The sequence below is a fragment of the Amborella trichopoda genome, chromosome 5 (genome assembly GCF_054954075.1).
Source record: "Amborella trichopoda isolate Santa Cruz 75 chromosome 5, AtrichopodaSantaCruz75HAP2 v2.0, whole genome shotgun sequence".
NCBI classification, from domain to species: Eukaryota; Viridiplantae; Streptophyta; class Magnoliopsida; order Amborellales; family Amborellaceae; genus Amborella; species Amborella trichopoda.
The window spans coordinates 19,020,855-19,039,609 of NC_142340.1; the positions used below are offsets into that span (position 1 = coordinate 19,020,855).

At 37.5% G+C, this 18,755-nt stretch overlaps 2 protein-coding genes across 2 annotated transcripts in view; both read right to left on the bottom strand.

Annotated features, from left to right (window-relative positions):
• Nucleotides 1-7,881, bottom strand: part of LOC18448223 (DNA ligase 1-like) — a 27,265-nt gene extending 19,384 nt beyond the window's left edge. The window contains exons 1-6 of the mRNA XM_088867616.1: nt 7,786-7,881; nt 7,591-7,707; nt 6,008-6,238; nt 5,820-5,914; nt 2,933-3,020; nt 2,552-2,683 (exon numbers count right to left, since the gene is read on the bottom strand). Coding sequence (XP_088723742.1) covers nt 2,552-2,683; nt 2,933-3,020; nt 5,820-5,914; nt 6,008-6,238; nt 7,591-7,701 — 657 coding nt within the window. The 5' untranslated portion in view covers nt 7,702-7,707; nt 7,786-7,881. The remainder of the gene's footprint in view (nt 1-2,551; nt 2,684-2,932; nt 3,021-5,819; nt 5,915-6,007; nt 6,239-7,590; nt 7,708-7,785) is intronic.
• On the bottom strand, nt 7,786-15,489 carry LOC148782005 (DNA ligase 1-like). Its single transcript, XM_088867615.1, has 4 exons — nt 15,391-15,489; nt 14,767-14,938; nt 9,016-9,132; nt 7,786-7,887 (listed from the first exon to the last, which is right to left on the bottom strand). The coding sequence occupies exons 1-4, from the start codon at nt 15,438-15,440 to the stop codon at nt 7,882-7,884; spliced, it is 345 nt and encodes a 114-aa protein (XP_088723741.1). The 5' UTR covers nt 15,441-15,489; the 3' UTR covers nt 7,786-7,881.
• Nucleotides 15,490-18,755: the final 3,266 nt, after the last annotated feature.

Consider the following 18,755-nt stretch of genomic DNA (forward strand, 5'->3'; position numbering starts at 1 on the left):
GGGCCTCTAATTCGAGGCTTCTTACTCCCAGAACCAAAAGCAATTACAACTCCCTTTCCCTTCCCCCTAATAATGGATTGTTCTACCTCTTGACATCCCTCCCAATCCCATCCACATCACTATCATCATCATCATAATTGACTCGAACCCCAGACCTAATCTCTGCTATGGAGGCAAATCTCTCATCTTTTTTCATTTTTACTATACCCAAAAAATTGGTTATTGCCTCTTTAATAGCATTAGGAGTCTTTTTACATGGGACAACATCCCCCCTGATACCGGTAAGATGTTTCTTGAATCGGTTTATGCCCCCTTTTGTATCCTTCTCACAAAATTTGCATCTTATGCAATTCTTATCATTAGGATCTAGGTTGTAGCCATATTTACAATCGGGATCACCACTCCTATTAGATCCCGAAGAAGATATCTCAAAATAATACAACTTATACAAGCAATAAAAAAAATCACTTACTTTAATTGCTCAATTTCCAAACTTCTACCTTATAGATGCTTCTAAGGAATCAAAATCTTCTAAAAAAATCCCCAATAGATTTATAAAACATCAAAAATTAAATCTAATATCAATGAGTGATGTTTTGATCAATTTCTCATAACTTTGAGAAACCCTTCCATCCTAAAGAAATCACCAAAAACTAGTTTTTTGGGGGTTTCACTCTCTAAAATGGGCTCTAATGAGATTTCGGTTTCAAATGAACTTAAAACCCCCATTCTTGGCCCCTTAGTATAAAACAAATTGACAAAAATTGCCCCCACCGAAAGCATTTTCTGCCTCTGGGCGGGGCACTGGACCGGGGAGGCCGCCTAGGCGGGCGCTCAGGAACCTCCACTGTTTTTGGGTGCCTAGGCCTAGGCGATGTACCCAAGCCCCCAGATCCGCCAAGGTGGCCACCCAGGCGCTGAGCAGTCCGCTTTTTAAAACACTGGACCCAGTAACTATGATCCTCAACTATCTTTTCAAAGCAACCCAACGAGATCCATGACCTACAATCTCATGCAGGGGGTCATAATTGGCTCGTCAAAGTTGGCCAACAACTAGTGGAACCACAGTCCCGGTAATACGAATTACAGCCCCCCCCCCAAGATCAAATCACTCGAACACATCACTATAGTGCAAGGGGGACTCTCTTTATGCACATATACATGAATCCCTTCTCAGGGTTTCTTCCTAGTAATATGGTTGTCTGTACCCATGTGGAATTTTGCTAAGGATTGGCCCTTGCTTTCACATACCTACATCCGCACACAGAAGACCACAAATCTCTCCTAGACTACAAACCATCCCTAAGCATCTGTCCGACCTCAACAAGGGATGACGCTCTGTAAACCTTTTTTCATAGTGTCATGCCCAGGGGTAAAGGTTTTGGACGACCAGGGCCATAGAATGCCTAACCCTAGGTTAGTCAACTAATGCATACACCCCCACTAAAGTGTATAATCCACCATAATTTATATTTACATGCTCCCACTGCATTTAAAGGCCACAAACCCCAACAATTTCGATGTAGCAAAGCACAATTTCAGTGCTCTGCAGTAGCAAAAACCCCCGTCAAATGAGGGCCTTTATGTTGAGTATAGCAATCTAATTGGAGTTTTAAAGAGCCACATGGGAGGCAATGTGGAGTTCACTTAGGCAGAGGACAATGAGCTACTGGATGGAATATTCGATCTTGACAAATAAATTTCGATAAAATACATAACTCAGGGCATTCTCCGAATGTTATCAAGTGAATAAGAACTAATCAATGATAGAACAGATTTTCGGTGAAACCATATTTACATGTTGTGTTGATATCATATATTTTAGGGAAGAAAACTTGTTGGTTAACAAAACGATAAGTTTAGGAGCAGATGGGAAGGGAATCAGAGTTTTAGAATCATGCACCACCTCTTAAGAATCTTCATTGTTATTTATAGGATCGGTTAAGACATGGTAAGACTCACCCATACCTGGGATGGACACCGCAGAGTCCCATACAAGCCTCGACTAGTCATGTGTGAACTCAGGTAAGTGTTTCCAAGAATGCAGGTGCCAAAGTTGGACTTCATAAAAATCAGCACCTACAAAACCAACTTGACTCAGGCGAGTCAAGAATCAAAAAAGAGTTGAAAAACAGTCCCAGAATGCCAATTGCTGACCAGATTGCATCTCCAACCACATTTTAATGAATTTCTTCAAAGAGAGATGGGACAAATAGGGTTTGTTGTTTAATATGTATACAGGTTTACAGAGAGCTAGTGCAGAAAACCTCAATATCAGGTGCTTATGGCAGTTTTTTCAATCCTGTGACAAAGTATGATATTTAACTTTTTAAGTGGAAGAAAATAACAAAGCAATTATATATAAACAATGCTCAAAATAGAATTCCTATTCAAAATGGACAATAAGCAAAATAGAGTTCCTATTCGATATGGGAAACACATAAAATGAGACTAGAGTCTAGACCAACATATTCCAATCCAAAACTGGAAAGTAAAGATGGAACAAATTAGTCGCAAACTTTTTGGGAAACTATAGGATCCGAAGGGGTACCTCTCTACGAACTTTGAGTAGTTCCTGAAGGAGTTGCCGGCCATTGAGATACAAAATATCAAAAGCAAAAATGCAAACTGAAACTTTTATTTCACTCAAAGTAACACCTTTTCGAGCACGACTGCTGAGAACCTGCAATAGGTAAAAGCACACATGATTTCAAATAGGATATGCAAAAGCAAAATATCGTATTGACCAAAACAAAGCAGAACATTATGGTTATCGAAACGCATAACATAAAGAAATTCCACCATTGGCAGGCAGGAACTAAAAACAACAACAAAAACACATCAAGTCAGAAAATCAAAACCAAAGCCCAAACAAGTAATTCCAGCCAAATGTAACATTTTAGGATAATCATCAATGCGCAGAGAATATAACCTGAAACGGCAAAATCTTCTGCTTCTGACGATCATAAGCAACAACTTCGCAATCCAGCACAAAAGATGTAACAGAAGGCTTCTTGAATCTGCACTTAACAATAAACATCAGGCAGTATTGGATTTTCAAGCAACTTCTTTTTCAATCAAGTAAACTCCTTCTAGATAGAAAATTGTAACTATCCCAACGTTTCTATGTCAACATAAAGTCCAAAATTACAGGAACAAAGCCACTCGGCTATGCATATTGCTCTAATACAAGAAAGTGATTGCCCATAAATAATTACCAAGGAAATTCAGACAAGAGGAACATTTACTAAATTTCTAGAAAAGGATACAGCCCAGTAACACAACTAGAAAGACAAACTGCCGTAAGAGAACGCATGCTCAATCCTGTGGCTTCAGCACTGTGGTTCCAATTCTCAATTTCATATTCCTGGCCATAGGCCTTACAAGATATAAACTTCTGACCAAGTTATACTTGGGCTTCAAACCAAACAATAGCATGGCCAATATTCCTAATACAGAAAAGAAACTTAACCATCATAAGAAATATGTCCAATTTAGGAAAGCAATAACTTCTAAAGTTTCAGAAACCCAACTCTTATATCTTTATGGAAACCCAACAAAACAAGAATATAGAATCCTAGAATCCTAATTGAATGGGAGCCACATAGAAGCACTGGTTTTGTAAGCAGATACGCCCTCTTAGGATGCCCTGGTGGAATCCATGCTCCAACTAGGATGATTTAGTGGGGCCCACAGCTCCCTCACTTGGTCCACAACCCTTCTTAAGGGTGTCAGGAATAGCAACATCACCATTGATGGCCGAAGTAGAATCCAATTATACTTTGCAGTTGGCAGATATCTTCGAGGAGATATGGACCTTGAGAGAAGTGGATCACATCTTGCACATTTCTCGTGAGCCCAGTATGGATGTCGACATTTTAGCTCAGGGAGGAGTCACTACAATAAATTGTTTGTTCACAACCCCATTCAGCAGTAACTTGGAGTTGCGATTGCATCCACACAATCATTGCATTAGTCATCCCCTCTACTCCCTCCCTTCCTCCCTAATCACATTGCTAGGGTCTCCTACCAATAATGGCCTCCAATGTTGACAATAACACAGCATGGCCCTGAAAGAAGAGCTCTGATTTGGATTCACAAGCATCACAAACCCTAATAGGCCTCAAGATGTCATAAATAATAGAGCCCAAAGAACCCCAGAAAAAGTCACCAAGAGAGACCGGCCATGATTACCAAAAGATCTATGGACAAAATTAAGACTTTTATTTCTCAAGGAAAGGGGATCCAATGGACCAGAATGGTGAAAATTTTAACACGATGGGAGTTACCTTGATGGGAAGTTCTAGAGCCTAGACCAAACAAGCACAAGCAATGAGCCAATTTACCAATGCCATACCCTGATACCAAACACATGGAGCCATCACGAAATGACACTAGACAACAGAATACCAGAAACATCCGTAACTGTAACGTCTTTCAACATTGGAAACCTCAATGCAAATTGAGCTCCCTTGATATGAGAACCTCCCTAGCATATACACCTTGAAAAGGAGATATCTTCCCCATCTCTTTCAGCAACAAAAATGAGCCTAGTCCTCTAGTCAAAAGAAATCAACGACCATCGAGTCCTAAAAGACATTCTTATCCCAATCCTCATCCCACATTTCGAAAATCTTGGATTTATTTCTAACTGTTTCACTAAAAGTCTGTCAAAAATTATCCCAAAATGTTCCTAGCACATTCATCTACAAAAGCCCTAACAAAAAATCTCAAATCAAAACCAAGAATCTCTAAAATCAAATTTGTATTCTTTTTCCGCCATTTTATTTGATTCTCCCGTCTTTTTATCTATTATCTCTCAAGAAAACACAATTACAATCTTTTTCCAACCACTCTATAAGATTTAAATCATTTTTTGGATCTATAGCTCTTATTAGATGAAATTTGGTTGTTTTTTTTTTTCTGATTGAGCTTCACTTTTTTTATTTGAATCTATATTGTTTTGAATTAAAACTATTTTTTTTAATGTTACTTTTTCACATTTTTTTCCTTTTTTTCCTTTTTTTTTGGTTTTTAATCCCCCCGGAAAAAAAAAATTCTCCTTTTTAATGTCGTGGGTCATCAATCTGACCCTGGAACCCGTGGGTGACCGTTTCAATCCCTCAGTCTGATCTTTTCAACACTTGGTAAACCAGAACCATCTAAACCACTGACTTCCTACATCCCCCAAAATACACAATCATCTATGCACCACCTCTCGCCTATTCAAGTGGATCCTCCATAGAAGCCTCAGCCACAAAAGAAATCCCTTGAAGCAACTAGAAAAGATCCACCATTGCAAAGACCAGCCCGAAAGAAAGCACTAACAAACCTACATATTAAACACGAAAGCAAACTACTTAAAAGTGGAAGAAAGGTCTTTGAAGTTCCCTAGGCTTTGGCTTAGTGGTAAACACCCCTGGTTTGTAAGTTGGAAGTCAGGAGTTCAACCCATCAGTTAAAACAAAAAGCAAACCATGCCAACCTACCCTTCAGAAAAAAATAGAATGTGTATGAATGTTTTTAATAATATATTTCCATTCTTGAGTTGACATAACATGAGAATGTAGTGGTTAGGGACCCTCGATTTAAATCTCTGTATAAACTTTCTTAATGAAATACAGTTAACTGTTATCAACAAAAAAAAAAAAACATGAGAATGTAGTGAATCAAACAAGAAAAACATGATAACAACATGATCTGTACTACTCCTAAGCCATTTTGATGCTAGAACATCCATAAAAATGAATAAATGATTCAGGTAGAGAACACAGAAAGTTTTGACAAAAAAGATATTTATGGTTATTGGGCATACCTACCTTGAGACCGAATCGACGACATCTGGGAACTTTCCAGTATTTCTCTCAGCATTCCTGCTGTATATCTCAACAGACCCAATGTCCAAGTAATGTATCTGTAACCAAATCACAGAAAATAATCAATATAAAAAAAAATAAAAGAAACCACCAAGCAATGATACAGCATTGAGGCAGTGTCTTAAAACTACCTGGGCACGTTCACCATCATACTTGTATTCACAAGTAAATTCAGTATCCTGGAACTTATCTAAGATCTCTGATACACCTTTTGTTGGCTTCGCTAACATTGGCCCAACAGGTACACCCAAAGTAAAGCAACATGTATCTGAGAGCTTCCTAACACCAGCAGAAAGAAGAGCAGACACAATTTTGTCATATATCGGAGCCACAGAGTAGACTTGTTTAACTATTTTCGCGGCCTGATAACACAATGAACCATATGCTAGCATTTCAGCATCAAGTGGCAAGTTAAAAGTCCCAGCTAACAAGTCAAAGAGAGCATGCCCATCCAAAGGATGCAAATAAAGAACAAGAAATTACATAGCTTGTCCATGGTCCACATTGGAATTATAAGTAGTTAATAGTAGTTGGCTGTATTTACCAATATTCATGATGAAACCTTCTTTCAGATGAGGCTAAATTTCACACAGAAAGGACTTCATCCAACAAAGAAATAGAAAATTTATAAATTTTATTTAAAATTAAAATCCAATCACCCCACAAAATGAATAAAAAATGGGCACAAAAAAGGGCAATAAAAAGTTGATTATTTATTAATCCAACTTTATTTAGTCGATAAATAGTATTCTAATATTCCTTTGAGGTGTAGTGTATGTAAAAGTAATCCCACAAAACACAACAAAAATATTATGATGTGGCACATTGTGAAACCTGAGATCAATAAAGTGAGCTGATTTTTAATTGATAAAGTCTGCTTTGTTTAACATGCCATGCTTTACAATCTCCAAAAATATAAGAGAGAGAGAGAGAGAACAAGCAATTAAGTTCCAAATGAATCATCTTCCTAGCCTCTTGTTGTACCTTCAAGCGGCTAGGGCGGATCGCTCAAAAGTGGGGATTCATTCAAACAAGATCAAGGTATATATGTAGTTGCACATAGCGCACATAAATGGAGATGTATGCCAAGCATGATTGAACAAAGAGAAAAACACGAAAGGCAAAACCAGGGGAAAAAAGTGTAGAATCAAAGGGAGTTCAGAAGAAAGTGCTGATTGGAATGGGATATAAGAAAGATTATGGTAGGGTAGAACTGGATGAAACAGGTGGAGTTGGGACAATCACCCCATATTAGTAGGAGGTGTACCACTAAAGTGGGACTTTTTAGCGACAACCTTGTGAGATGAAGTGTTAGTCCCCGAGTTGAGTGGTGGCCCATGTGGTGGAAGGAAATTGGCTCACGACCTCAAAATGTTGTATCCTCTTTTTGGTCTTCATAAGAAGGGGTCTATGCCATTTGGTTATTGATATTTTGGGCTTGTCTAGATGACAATTAATCGTATTAGGAGTAGACTTCCGTATTTGAAATTAATATACTTTGCATGACATCATTTAATTAGATGTTTGGTAAATGCTAAACACACACACACATTGCAGGAATGAATCCACATGACATGAAAGGAAGATACTACACCAAAGGCTTATAGGTTTGTACTTATATACCACCATATGTTTCCCTCCTCCCATCCCTCCCTTCCTCTCTCACTCACACACAAACATTAATCTAGTAACCAAGACTACTATAATTACTAACCTCCTCAAGCCGAGACTGGATTTGTGAGGATGGAACTGGTGGAACTTCAGAATATACCATTGCATGTCCCAGTGCTACTAATACTGTCTGCTCAGCCAATCCAATACGCATCTTCGTCTGCCACAAGAGATTAACATTCAAAAGCAAATCTAAAGTAACAATGACATCAAATAATGGGAAAGCTGCAAGGATGACCTGGAGTAAGCGGACCAAATATTGGGGTTCACAATCAGTTGCACACACAAGAAGTTCTTGAATTGTCCCTTGCTTCGCATCTTGGCTTCGCTTCCCCTATTGCTGTAGAAAGTGCAGAAAAAGCAATTGTCTCAAGAGAAAAAAATCAAGAACAAAGACAACATATAAAAATACCCTTACAACCGTGACCAACACATCCTACTAAAAATCAGACATACAACAGGCCAAAGAACTCTTATTGCAGATTTAAGCATTCCAAATTGTAAACGAAAATGAAAAAGAAAGCCAAAAGCTGTGGGCCACGTAGACATAGTAATGAACGAAAAGAAAGTAAGACATGCTCTAAAAAAAGAATACAAGGAAAAAGGCCTGATCTCAAAGTAAATAAAATTGACTGTTACTTAATTCAACTAAGACAGACCCTACAAAAGATGAATTATTCAGTTCCCAAAGGTAATGCCCATATCATTAAAACCGCCACAGACTGACCAATTAAAAAGAAAAGAAAAAGAAAACAGTCAAAAACTACAGAGACCTTCACATCCTTAACCCCAATAATCAATTGGGGCTTTAGGGAACCTCATGAAATTTAAGAGAAATCAGCGTTGTGATTTACATAATAATAGTGTCATTTCTGGGAAAAATCAAACAGGGAGAGAAGGCAAGCCAAACACATGAGGAGAACACCGAGTACCTGAAGCTAAATATACCATCAGGAACATATTTGACCGATTGAATTCTACTTTAACCCAGAGAAATGACTTAAAAGTAACGCTCTTTGGAAACATTTTGCACTAGAAACACACATACACGCATGCACACATAGACAGACAGATAGAGAGACATACATATGCATACACACACATGTGGGCACACACATTCACACACAGATTTTTATATTCATAACTGTATATCATAGAGTGCAATTGATATTCCAAAACATACATGCACCAAAATAAACAAATATTCTATAAGTATTCACACACACACACACACACACATATATATATATATATATATATTTCCTAGTACTTATTGACAGCTAGAATATAGTCACACACACAACACATGCACACACACAGACACAAAGACGAGCGCGCGCACGCACACACACACATTCCAAATATTTTATTGACAGCTAGAATATAATCATAGAGATTTTAGATACTTAAACTGTATTCGAAAATGTATGGAAATATAAGCAAAACACAGCAATGAGAAGAAAAACACCTTGGCGATGATACGAAATTTCTCCAAAACCTTGACCACTGTAAGTGGAGTGACCTTCACCATCAATCGTTGGGTTGACCGATTTGACTTCGCAACAAGGCCTAAATCACCCAATTTCTGCAGTCAAAGCACTTAGATTATTCCCTAACAATAACATTCTAAAATCTTCACCAGAAGAGAAATATGTGACAGATGGCAGATCCTCAAGAAAACATCAATCCATAATGTAATGCCTTAATTAAGAAACCATTAATGGTAAACAATGCACATTTTGTATTTAAGCACAAATATGTAACAGTCCAATGCATGTAAAACTACACAAAATGTGTGTCTCATTTTTCTTCAACTAAAAAAATCAATGTTCCACATCACATAATGATTGATAACCAAACTCCATGTGCTTCTAGATTTTTGACAGGACTACAACATCAGTCTTTTGATTATATATTTAGGTTCTTGATGACAGCCACGTCCAATGTCTTATGGAGCATGAGTATCTCAAAAGTCCCTCAAGTGTTAGGTAGAAGATTGCATACTCTAGCTAGGTTATGATACAAATTACTAAAATTGAACACAAATGAGCTTTTGCTTTTGTTTCCTTTTCTCCAAAAAATTGTGGTTGTTTCAGATGGCCAAGAAAGTGAAGCTCAGGAGCATGTCTGAAGAATGGACCAAAAGTAAGTGGTCCAAGCATCCAAAATAGAAGAGAGTGACTGATGTTTTGCAATATTGGTTTTGGGATAGGTATCTTATGCCCTCCAAGATTTTGACCCATTGGTGAAGGTATTACGCATGGTGCATAGTGAGAAGGAACCACTAACAGGTCAAACTTACAAGGTAATAGAGGTTGCCAAGAAAGATATTAAGAACACCGCTAGATATAATGAAAAAATCTATGCTCCAATTTTCAAGGATGAGGGCAAAAAATTGAACACCCAATTGCAGAGGCCCCTGCATGCAGTAGGGTACTATCTCAACCTTGCTCATTTCTATAGTGATCATCGATCATGCGATTGAGTCTAAACTTGAGCTCGTACTCGACTTGTGCAACATAAGACTCAACCAAGCTAGAAGTCGAGCTGGATAACTGTAGATTCTCATTGGAGTCTATTGGGAATGACCTAGGAATAAGGCGAAGTACCAAAATCTATCCAGATGATTACAAAATTCACTTACTTTTCATTGTGAATATGTGATTTAAGTACTTCTAACTTAACTTATCATTTGCTAAATATACTTGAATACCCTTATTATGTAAAGTCACTTCATGGTAGAACACACATTGGGGATGCGCCAGGCACTTGCAAAAACTGGCTGAGCACATTTTGAATTTCATTTGTAGCTCATCTTCTTGAGCGCACAACTTTAGCACATTCGAGATGGTTTCTTATTCATTGTTAATTTGTCCCCGTCTCCTCCTATATCCTATGAGTCATGTATGCCTATTAAGGCAGCCCTAAGCCCCAAACTTGCAGCTCATTTTTTATTTTCCTAAGTTTTAACCATGCATTAATGCATTATGCAAAAGGAACATAGAAGTAAGAAAACAGGGTCAAGTAGAAGATACTGAAAAATCTTCTTTACGTCCAGTACAACCATAGGATGAAGGAACGCCATTAGGAGTGCAAAATCAAACCAACCCATTTCTGTGAGACACGTAGATGAATTCAATGAATGGTTTGTTAATGCTGGAGATGTATTTGTTGGAGAGAGCTCGACCAGGAGCCAAGTTTGTGACATGGAAGTTGGAACCTTATTGAGCCCTTTGCAGGCCACTAGATCTAAATCTAGAAGGACGAAGAGGAAAGAGTAAGACTGAAGTTTGGAGATGAGGAGGTTGAGGAGGAGATCATGGAAAAAGAGTAATATGTTGAGGAAGGGGATAACTATGATGATGATGGGTTGGCATCATCATCAAATTAAGTGCAGTTTGTGGAGGTCGAAGAGATGGAGAGATGATGGTGTTCCTAGTGATATTGGTGGTGGTGATGATGATGAAACGCAATCTGAAATTTGGGTTAATAAGATTGTGTATAATGGTCAATGTGGATTGTGGAGTATGGATTGATTATGACATAGTTTGGAATTATGTTTGAATTTCAAGTTTCAAGTCGTATGTTTTGAGTTTGAGAAAGTACAACATAGTAGCACACAAAACAGCTTAAAATTTGGCTTTCTTTTTTTTTTCTTTTCTTTTTAAATACTTGTTACTTAAGTCTAAGTAGGGGTGTCTAGTATCCAACCCAAATCCCTAACAACCTCCTAAAGGCCTCCAAACCCTCCACAACCTCTGTAAACTAGGAGACTGCCCAACTGCATAGACGACCCAATCCGCATTCTTAAATATTCTACATACTTAAGCGCTTGGTATATTGACATAATCTTTTGCATTCCATTGAATTTAATGAATGCCTTTAGTTACTATGTATCATTCTAATTTAACTCTAAATTATATTAGAGTAGAGAAAGAAATGCCTTTGTTACTCTTTATCAACGACTTATACAATGAGAATGTTAACGACAAATTACTGAATTAAAATGCATACTTAGTGTTAAAAACACGGATTCGGCCACCGACATGGTCAGGGGTCCTGGTCCCAATGCCGACAAAGCAACCGCCTAGATTTTTGGGCAGCCCAAAGTGGAAGGGATGGGGGGAGGGCCATGGGGTTTGAGTGACCTATGCTTTTTTTTCTTTTTTCTTTTTTTTAAGATGGTAACATTGGGGTTTGATGGATGCTTATCCAATAATATCGGACGAACACTTTTTTAACAATTCCTTTTTAATGTGATGATGTTGGACAATTGTTACCTTTTTTTTTGTTTCTTTTTTAATGTGAAACGGTTGGGCAGTTTTTAGCACTCAAGTGCATACACCACGTACATAAAGCTACAATGCCCAAATGACTCTCTCTCTCTCTCTCTCTCTCTCTCTCTCTCTCTCTCTCTCCCTCATGGTGGTCAACCAAGTAATCATTAAACATTGTATCAACTTCGCACTGTAGCTCAATTACTATTTCTCTCTCTGGCACTTGGACGTGCTTCTCGATTCTTGTAGGAGCTCTATCACTCTCTTTAGAATTTTAGCAAGCCTCTTAACTCTTGCATGGTTGGACATCTGAGGAGGTTCTTGCTCTCTATATGGCATGCAAGCGAATCCATCTCTCTAGCATTTAAGCAGGCATCCGTTTTTTGGCCCCCGTTGACGCCCGAATTGCGCAAAAGGCGAGGCCCTAGTGTAATGCCCATCCTGCGCACCAACCTACCCCCAAGCAATGCGCCCAGGGCCCTTGCCTACCTAGGCGCCTGGGCAAGCGAATTTTTCATAATTGATGCCTACTATCGCATAAATCACAGAATAATTTTATTCATTGCCATATAATTTTATATTTTAAAAACTTTTTTTTTCTTTTTTTCTTTTTTTCTTTTTTTCTTTTTTTCTTTTATTTTGCCTGCATTAGGAATGATATGCCCACATTGCAGCTGCATCGAGGCACATGGTGCATCGGATGCCCCTAGCACCTCCTACTATATTCTTCATATGATAACCTTGCTCTAATCCTCCCTTCCCCCTGGGCATATGCATCTCCTTCAATGCCCTAAGCAGGTTCACATATTGAATGGCTACCTTTCCTTGATCCTTTCCTAAATCTAGGACTCCAAATCATTTTCACCAACCCTCTAATAGCAATCTCTAATCATGAGTCTCAAGATCAAGGCTACATTAGACAACTCTAAGAATGCCACTGGTAAATGGTAAGTCTTTGAGCTATCCCAAAAAGATTGGGTCCCATAACTAGGTAAAAATTCAAACCATTTTCCAACTACCCATCTCCCAAACTGCTTTCCATAAGGATGATATCGCCATACAAGAAATAGATGAACTAACAAGCCTCATGGTCATCCACTATAATTCTTATGAATGACATCTCACCACAAGCCCTCAACTTCCTCTACCTTGTCATAGTTGTCATTCATCCAATGAAGTCTTCTCCCCACAATTTGGACATCCAGACCTCCCCCCATTTGATCCAGTGATAACTATGGGAAGCATTACCTCCATTCCTTAAGAACTTCTGTATCATTTTCAATTTATATACAATCAAAAGTGGCATATGATGCAATGACATAAAAGTAAATAGGACGAATAGAAAGAGTGGCTTCAATAATAGTAAACCTTCCTCACAAAGAAAGGAAATGCCAGTTCCAAGGAGCAATCAGTCACTCAAATCTTTCTATTACGAAGTGTTCATTGCAAAGTACAAATATAAAATATCTTTCAGCCAAGGGTACTTGCCAAACTTTTCACTCTGCACATTTCCACATTCAGTCCCATCATCATTCCTTGCTTGAGATAGATGTGAAGCGCTGAAAGCACCTCCAAATACAAGAGTTCACAAATTTTCCATTTACGCTTCCTTGGAAGCACAAAAAGATAAGAGTGGCATACGAAGGTGGAAATAATACCTTTCCCCAGCAACGTTAAAGCTACTAACCAAATCCAAGGAAGATTTCCTTGTCTGCTAATATAATGAAAGCCCTGAACCCCTTGAACCAAAATAGCAGATAGAAAAGGAAAGAGACTATTGCCCTACCTCAATCCCCAAGAGCATCCAAAGTAACTTTGTGAAGCCTCATTGATCAAATGAAGAACCATAGAGAGCTTGCTATTATTCTCTTCACAAAAAAAAAAGAGGTTCCACACCGTAATAATCATAAGGAATACAGTGTTACTGACTAGGATTTATTATGAACCAGCTGAATGAGAACATGGTAGTTTTGGAAAAATTAATAGTTGTACAACTTCCACAAAGATTCTGGCGAGCTAGATCAGAACATGATCTGACGAAAGATAAGGTTGACCGTAAGAAGGTCAAATCCTTTGTAAATGAAAGAAGAACCTTCATTGGATAAGGGACGACTCTTTCATCATCTAAAGCTTTACGTAAAATATTCTTGGTACATTGAAAAATTGACACTACTCTATTGTCATGACAGACTAAGATACCCATGTAATTCAACATCACGAGTAGTAACTAGCATAATTTTATCCTTTGCATGCTAATCAAATTCTCACCATATGGATTAACTAATAAACTGGCTTCACATCTGTTGGTTCCGTTCATCTCAAGCTGATCAGTTGGAAGAATTCCCAGTTTCCACATAACCAACCAATTTCTAGCAACCATTGTTGGAAAAAACCCCAATTAAACTAAGCAGAAACTGTAATAGTACACTCTTATCGGTATTTGAAATTAAGACCAAAAGTCCAGACATGACAATCACAAAATTGATCAAGGTATACTATTTTTCGTCTTGACTTGAACAAGTTTAGTAGTGACTTACTGCAGAAGCATAGAAGATTTGTTATTTAGATATTACATACTAAAGAAAATGCATCATTGGGGCCAGAAATGCTCTTTACTCCTAACGCAGCTGAGGTTGCGACATGCTTTATTCACCGAGCAATACAAGCAAGCAAACAAACAAACAAACAAAAAGAACACAGACTACAGAGTGGTCGATCACAAGACTGAACCTTGTTTAAGAAAGTGAACAAAAAAATCAAAGAAAAACAAAAAATAAAAAAATCAACAACATTCAACATATGAACCAACCAATGCAAGAAAAAAAAAAGGGCCCCATCACAGAATGAAATTCAAAGCCTCCAATGAAGACAGAAAACAAAAATACACAACCTAACGCTACAAGCCCATTAAATTCATATTAAAGGCCTTATGTAATCCTCACATTGAACTGTTTCTTGACTGTCTCATCCTTCATCCCATAAGACAGAGCAAGAGCCTTGATGATGGAAGCATCCCCAATTCCAAGCTCCACTCCTTCATGAGCAGGAGCAATCTTGTTAGCAGCCAAATAAACCACATGAATTAGGTCATCAGGGGTCGTAGCAATCACAGTTCTACAAACATTGCAAAGAATCTCAGTAATGGCGATTCTCCCCTACTCATTCGCTATCAAATCGAGAGCCCGGGCAAGAAAAATAAAAGGGACTCTCTCTCCACTATTCCAAAAAGCAGCTCTCTCTGGCTTGAAATCAATGGCTTTCTTTGAGAGCTCTGAAATTTTGTCATCTAAACTGAATTCTTCAGTTTCTACAGAGGGTTCTTGTTCTTGTTCCGAGGTGTAGAGGACACGATGGTGTAAAGAGAGAGAGGAAGTGTAGCTTTCTATGTTGGAGAGAGAAAGAGGGAGGATCTTGTATTTTGGAGAGAGGGGACTTGGACTATAGCTTCAGAGAGAGAGAGATGGGAATTCACAGAGAGGAAGAGGCGATGAACTATGCCTTCTCTCGCAAGAAGGGGAAGAAAATAACAGGGAGAAGAAAGGGCGGGAAGAATGCAAGTATCCTACCTTGGCATCATGCTTGCGCGTCCACTAGCCGATACAGTGGGGTTGGCCATGGGGTTGCGGCGGCTTTCGGACCCAGGTTAATTCTAGGTCCAAATAAATTAGAACTATCTTGGTTGGATTCGGATCTTGGACCCTAAGGTGATCGATATAAAAAATATAGAAAACATTACGAAAAAAAAAATACCCAACACCACACTTTTTATGCAACTCACCCCCAAGCAACATTGTTCTCTCACTTTCTTAGTGAAACAAACTTTCTATGTAAATACCTTCAAAAGAAAAAGTTCATTTTTAGATGAAAATGCCCTTTACGGACACAAAAATCATTTTGGTCATATTTGACATTGACTTTTGGAACCCAGTAGCACATTGCCGGAGCGCACAAGTGTCGGACCGCCTTAACAGAACTACTGGATTAAGACAGAGTACTGTCGGACTGCCTTTTAAATACCCTTTACATAGTGTCAAAGCCCTGGAATCCAATAAACACAACTACTGGATCAAAATAGAGTAGTGCCGGATTGCCCTTTATATACCCTTTACATAGTGTCAGAGCCCTGGAATCCAATAATATCTACTGCCGGACCACCCTTTTCAATTATCGAACCGCATATCTGACCTCACTTTACACAGTGCCGAAGCCCTACTACTAGACCGCACTTTACATAGTGTCGAACCGCTACTGTCAGACCATACTTACACAGTATCGGAGCCCACATTTTGGTGGGATAGAGGAGACAGATGCGTGGGTAAGGTAAAAGTAAAGTAGAGTAGTTTATGGATTTTTTTTGGTTTGGGGGTATTTGCGTGAAAGTATATATTGGGGAAGAAAGTGAGAAAAAAAGTTAGGTCCGGGGTAAATTGCATAGAGAGTGTATTCTTAGGGTTTTTTTGTAATTTTTTCTAAATATATATATCATCCATTATGAAAAATATATTTGCTTTATATATATACGATATACTATATATACTATAGGGTGTACAAACTTAAACAATCCAATCAAAGCACACCTCCAAATTTTATCATAACATGTAATTTTGGTGAAAAGAATTCTTACAATTTTCTCAAAATCTATTTTCAATATAAATTCTTACAATATAAATTTATCTATGCTATTCTTATATTCAATACTCGTATGCTAAGTTTATCATATTTCACTGTTTTATTATAATAACAAAATATTAGTAATATTTTAAAAATAGTCATACTTTATTTGAAAATTAATGGAAATAATCATGTCCTTTAGAAGCAAACATTACATCCAGTATCCTGAGCATATGAAATAAGAACAACTTTTTGTATTGTTTACCCTTCCTAAAATTGATGCATTAAGGATAGATAGAGATACTTTTCAATTTTAATATTAAATAATTTATGTCTACTTAGATGATAAAGATTCCCATTATTTTTGAGAAGTGAATGAGAAATTCAAAGAGACATTCTAAGAGATATCCTTTGAGGGATATGTAGGAATTTTAGGAGTGCTACAAGGATTTTCATGTTTTTGGGAGAGAATAAGTGAACCAGACAGAGGAAGATAACTTTAGACTTTTGATCATTTTAAATAGTTATATCAGTAAATCCTCACATTCCATTTCTTCTAAACACTTCAATCTTCACACTTTTTCAAATTATTTGTCAACCGATGGTTATTGATCACAAGTATTGTTTCTCTATCTTTCTTTGGCGATATATTGATACTACAGTGGTTTTCGCCACCTCTTTTTATCTTCTTGAAACCAACATCTTCTTCAAGTCTCTTCAACGTTTTCCACTTCGACAATGTACTATGCATATCTTTATTCTTAATATATAAGTTAGCAAGGAGGCATGTCTTTTATCTTCTTTTCTTTTTTCTTTTTAATGGGGAATTTAGCAAGAGAGAGGCACCACTATCTGGTAGGAATAAAACTCAAGATGTAATGTTGCGGCACCCCACCACCACCAGACTACATAGCCTTGAGCTCAGATATATATATATATATATATATATATATATATATATATATATATATATATATATATAAGAAAACACTACACAATGCCTATAGGTGAAAAAAATGGATAGTGATTTCACATATGTTCATCACCATCAAAAGTTCATCGCATGGTTACATTTGTCCGATAGAATTTTATTTTTCATTTTTTTTTTACAAATCGGAATGGTCTAAAATTTGAAACGTGTGTTCATCAAAAATAGGAGAATCTAATAAAAATATAAAAAAATAATTCACAAAATATATATTGATCAAAATACTTTGAAAATTTATGAGGCTATTTTGGTACATTTATATTTAGCAAAATATTTTTTTGATATTTTTATTAGGTGTGCCTCACTAATATGTACACATATTCTAAATTTCAGATCATTCCAATTTATAAAAAGAAAAAAATTAAACACTACCGGACAATCGTGACCGTGCGATGAACTTTGGACGGTGATGAGCATAGGCAAGATCATTGTTCTTTTTAGCCTATAAGCATTGGGAGGAGTTATATATATATATATGACACAGATCTCTAGAAAAGTCAAGTCTCACGCCCATTTGATAACTTTTTTAGAGATCTGTACCAAATTTAATGATGATCCATTGGGATCCTACACACATGGGTGTGGAAGGGTCTCATAGGATCAGTACTCATATATATATATAGGAAGATACTACAAAATGCCTATAGGCGAAACTGAATAGTAATTTCCCCTACCCTCATCACTGTCCAAACTTCATCGTGTGTGTGTGTACATATATATATATATATAACTCTTCCCAACGCTTATAAGCGATTCATCGCATGGTCACAGTTGTCCAGTAGTTTTTCAATTTTTATTTTTTTCTACAAATCCAAATTACTTAAAATTTGGAACGTGTGTACATCTTAGTGAGACGCACCTAATAAATATATGAAAAAAATAATTCGTAATATAAATTGATCGAAATACCCCCAAAAATTATATATATATATATATATATATATGGAAAAATCTTTGCAACGCCTCTAGGTGAGAATCTACAGTAATTTCGCCCCCACCCTATCGACGGTCAGTTCAAAAAAATTGAAATGAAGGATCCTGATTAGCTGAGAACACTCCGCGCGCGAAACGACTTTGATTGGCTCAAAAAGCTTCAAACCTCAAAAAATTTCTTTTTACCCTTCGTTCCCATTTTCTCTCATTTGTGGCCTCCCTCTCTCTCTCTCTCTCTCTCTCTCTCTCTCTCAGGCGTCTCTCTCTCTACGAGGCTCTCCTCTTGGCTTGTCCTCTTCTCTCCTCTGCTATATAAAGTGAAGAGCTATTCTTTCTCGTTCGTACCCTCCCCTCCCTGCCAAGCCTGACCGTCGTCCTCTCCTCTAGGTGAGAAGCTTC